The 4,309-nt window shown below is 34.5% G+C and overlaps 1 protein-coding gene across 1 annotated transcript; it reads right to left on the bottom strand.

Moving 5' to 3' along the window:
• On the bottom strand, nucleotides 982-2,358 carry LOC109350632 (protein SRC2 homolog). Its single transcript, XM_019591856.1, has one exon. It carries the CDS (start codon nucleotides 2,242-2,244, stop codon nucleotides 1,426-1,428), a length of 819 nt encoding a protein of 272 aa, XP_019447401.1. The 5' UTR covers nucleotides 2,245-2,358; the 3' UTR covers nucleotides 982-1,425.

The raw sequence follows: 4,309 nt of genomic DNA, 5'->3' as shown, positions 1-4,309 counted from the left end.
TTGCCAAATACCTATGAATAGGCTAGTAGATGTATCCAGGATATCATTGAAAGTTTGAGAAAGATAGAAAGTAAGAGGTACTAGACACTTGTAATAATAGAAAAATAGGTAGGTACTGGGCACCTTTGTTTGGCTTAACATGTGATTGATTGAGGGAGTGAGTAAAGTGATAATAGGTGCAGGACACCACTTTTTTACACCTTTGTTTTAATAAAATCTACTTTCTACACATTCAACCTGGTAATCTGCATACAGAGGAATAGATTTTTTGGGTCATGAATAACCCAAAAAACTTCTGGTTGTAAGATATTGGCTCATTTATTATGCCTTCCACAAAATCCTGCTGTGCTAAGAAATAATATAAGCAGCAGGTGAACCAGCTGTGCAACTGATAACCGTTGGACATGGCCAATCATAGGAGGTTAAAACTGCCGTAAGTATTGATGTTAGATACGAGTAGGATTTTAAATTGCAATTACAATTATGTTTAATTTACTGCAATTGAGGGAAGACGTGGCAGCAATTATGGTCGGGATGCCACTGCGGACATTCCCAAAACCACACTATTGCGACCGCAAATGCGGAATGCAATTTAAAAGAATGGACACAAGGAACTTTGCTACTCATAAAGCACAATGACATGTTGGAGTCACCAATATCCAGAGATTTTGCAAACAGCAAAAGCAGCTAGAAAAATGGTGCTGAGAACAATGAAAGGAAGTGTGCCAATCTCAATATGCATTGCAACTGGTTAATTCTTCTGTGGATGAGTTTCACAATTATAAGTTTATAACATTAAACAGCTGTTGCAGTCGCGGTTTCGGAAACTACCAAAACCTTGACATTTTAGATAATCATGAGCAAATCAGCTGATGCTGCCACCACCGGTCGCGATATGGTTACAGTAACTCCTAAAACCTTAAGTCGTGACCCAGATTTAAAATATGCCCCTGACATCAAATGTTAAATATTTCATAAATAAAGACAGGAAGGAAGCTACAGTTTATTCACACTCTGCATGAAGAAAACAGTTATACACTGATTTTATGGTGCTTGCGATGATGAGACACTGATATTCTTACACTATTACTAATTTCTTTTCTTGTCCTCCTAATAAGATTCTGATCAACCAATACATTATGAATAAGGAACAAAGCACAAGACAATGCTGCAGAACTAAGTGCATGTAAACGTCAACCATTAATAACGAAGATATTCCGAATATCACCAAAACATTATTTACAAGAAAATTTCCAACACAAAAGATCATCTCCACAAAACATGAAACACATATTTTGTCCACAAAGTATAGCACTCTATGCGTTATCAACTGTATTTAAATAAAAGTTCAATTATTAAGTATTTTTCTAAACAACATTGAGTAACATGGGCTTCGTGATTTAGAGAAAAACATAGGCAGACTAGCTACCACCTGCGTTGAAAGTCTGACGGCCACGCATGGGCCTCAGGCCCAAAATGAGGGTAATACTGTGTCACCAGAGGAGGCGGAGCTGGGTATGGATAAGGACTCTGCAATGGTGGCGGCGGAGGATAATAATAATTATACTCTCCATACGACGGAGATGAAATAACTGGCAGAGGCGCCGCCGCAGAGGGAGAATAACATTCAATCGACGGGTAACAAAACGGCTTCTCAATTTCCACCTTCGGATATTGAACCCTTAACTCACTCGAATTCACAACAGGGTACCCAGATATTCTTCCCTCAAGAAATTCAGATTCAGACAAGTGGGTCCCACTCCCACTCACATTCGAAATCCCCTTCACCTTATACGAGAAATTGCATATCCCATTAGATTTCCCATCGCTGTTACGAACCTCATAGCTCACAAACCTTGCCACGTCACACTCCGCATCAATTACAAGATCGAGTAACGGAACACAGCACTCTCCCACGAACTTGTCGCCGAGGATGAGACCATCGTGTCGGAACTCGAAGCGTAAGAAGAGATCGTTTCTGGAACCTTTTACAAGTGAGGAACGTGGGACCCACCCAATGTTGAATCTGGATTCATGGTTCCATATAGGGTTATTTCCGTATTCATCTTCTGGGTCTCGATGAGTTTGGGTTCTCTGTTGCTGCTTTTGTTTGTCGCTGAGTTTCGTTTTTTCGGGGTTGGTGGTATCGATGGAAAGGAGTGCGTAAAGGGTTAGTTTTTGGAAGAAGTTGAAGGTTTGGATGTTCTCACAGGAAATGAGTTTGATGTCAATAGTTGGTTCCATTGGAAGAGTGGGTTTTGAATAGAATTTTTGTGTTGGAGAGATGATAAAGTTGATTTGGAAAGGATCTACTTGAGATTGTCCTTGTGAGTCTTCAAAGTAATTTAAACAATCATAGTTGATTGTTGGTGCAAGTCTGAACGTTTTATAGTAATTTTGCTTAGTCTAGGAGTAGAGAAATTATTAGTAGATGATAATAAAACATCTCAATTAAATTATATACATGATAACTATATTATTCTCAATTTATTTGAATTACTTTTTTTAAAGAATTAATAATAATTAAATATTAATAATATATAAATCTTATATACTAGTGTATACATTTTATTCTTTTAATATTATTGTCAATAGTTATATATTAATGATATAAAATTAAATGATTTTGTTTTAGCTTAATGGTGAAGATTTGTGTAGAGCGTGTGATAATTTAGATAGTAAAAAATAGAACATGTGGCATTAATAGGAAATGAGTGAATGAATCCAATATGGTATGAATACAGTTAAATCGTTTAAAATTAAAATATTAGTCAAAATTAGAACATATTAGTTAAACTGTGCAATATAATAATGATAAAAAACGGTGTGAATATGAATTTTTTTCTTGCATATTTTCAAAATGACTCATTAAGATTTTGGATCTTAAACTTTATTATTATTTATAACATGGTTAATCATTAAAAAATTAAAAATTTAGTTTAGAGTGATATATTCTCTTCCAAATGCCTATAAGTTACAAACATGTGTCCTTATGAATCGATTATTAATAGACAAAATATTTTGTAATATATGTTATTTTTCTTATAATATAGTAGGATATATGATTTTTATTTGAATTATATATTATAAATAATAATATTTATATTTTAAATTTATTATAATATATAACTTACCTAGTATGAGGTTTAATTAGTGAATTATTGGATGAATTATGTGTGGTCAGTGGTGGATCTTGGTGTAATATTTAGGAGGACAGCAATATTTAATTATAATTTATAATTAAGATTAATTAAGTAATAAAAAAGTATAAAAAACAATAATTACCTTAAAGAAAAATATATATTCATTTAAAGTGTTGCTCTTCATTAAAGACGTCAACTCAGGTGATTAAATTAAATGTAAAATTTTCGGTTATTTATTTTTCAATATATGTCAACATATTATCTATAAGAAATTTATCTTCTACTTTACTACATAATTTTATTTTATTGTCTTTGTTGCTAGCAATAATCTTCATGTAGTAGATAAATAAGAATAATTAAGATAAGATGAATAATTCAATCAAATAAATAATATGTGTAACACCCTTTTCCTAACGCTTAAAGCAATTACGTACAAGACCATCGTTTACGATCTTGGTTAATTATATTTTCCTTTTTGTGAAAATAGCTATAAATTTTTTTTTTCTTTATAACATATGAACATATGGTTCTTTCATAACTCACCACTTGAACTATAGACTAAACAACAATACAACATAGTAACATACACATATTTATATATATAGATCATCAGTTCAAAAATCGTCATAGTCCAAAAAAAAGAGTACATCATCCAAGTCATGTCATCCACATATACACTCCAACATAATAGGACATATATATACACAAATATACACACGCAAAAGATCATATGGTTGGGTGTACACTGAACTCACAGCAACCGCACCAAAGAAAATTATACGGTCATACCATGCATAAACAGACCGTCAAAATCTCGACCCAACATCCTCCTACTATTGTCCCTCAGAACTACCCTCCTCAGGGTCTTTCTCTGGATCCTCATCATCATTGGAAATATATATAATATCATCCCTAACCATAGGCTCGGCTGGCGCAGAGGAGTATGATGGTGAAGGAGATAGTCGGGCCCTCCTCACCAAGCCACGAATATCAGCCTCGTCATTCTGAATAGCGGGTGAATCCATATGACTCTCCCGTAAAGAAAGACATCGGATACATCGACAAGTCTGAACTCCCTGAGTCGTCTTAGTACGACTAGTCGGGGTCACAGGTGGTCCCCCAGCAGAACGTCTCACCGAGGCTCTGGGTGTACACCGGAATGGCGC

Source organism: Lupinus angustifolius, chromosome LG06, assembly GCF_001865875.1.
Source record: "Lupinus angustifolius cultivar Tanjil chromosome LG06, LupAngTanjil_v1.0, whole genome shotgun sequence".
NCBI classification, from domain to species: Eukaryota; Viridiplantae; Streptophyta; class Magnoliopsida; order Fabales; family Fabaceae; genus Lupinus; species Lupinus angustifolius.
This window is presented reverse-complemented; position numbering and strand designations above follow the sequence as displayed.

Bases quoted from the DNA above. Each gene is read 5' to 3' on its own strand.
- LOC109350632 (XM_019591856.1), bottom strand. From the start codon at position 2,244: ATGGAACCAACTATTGACATCAAACTCATTTCCTGTGAGAACATCCAA.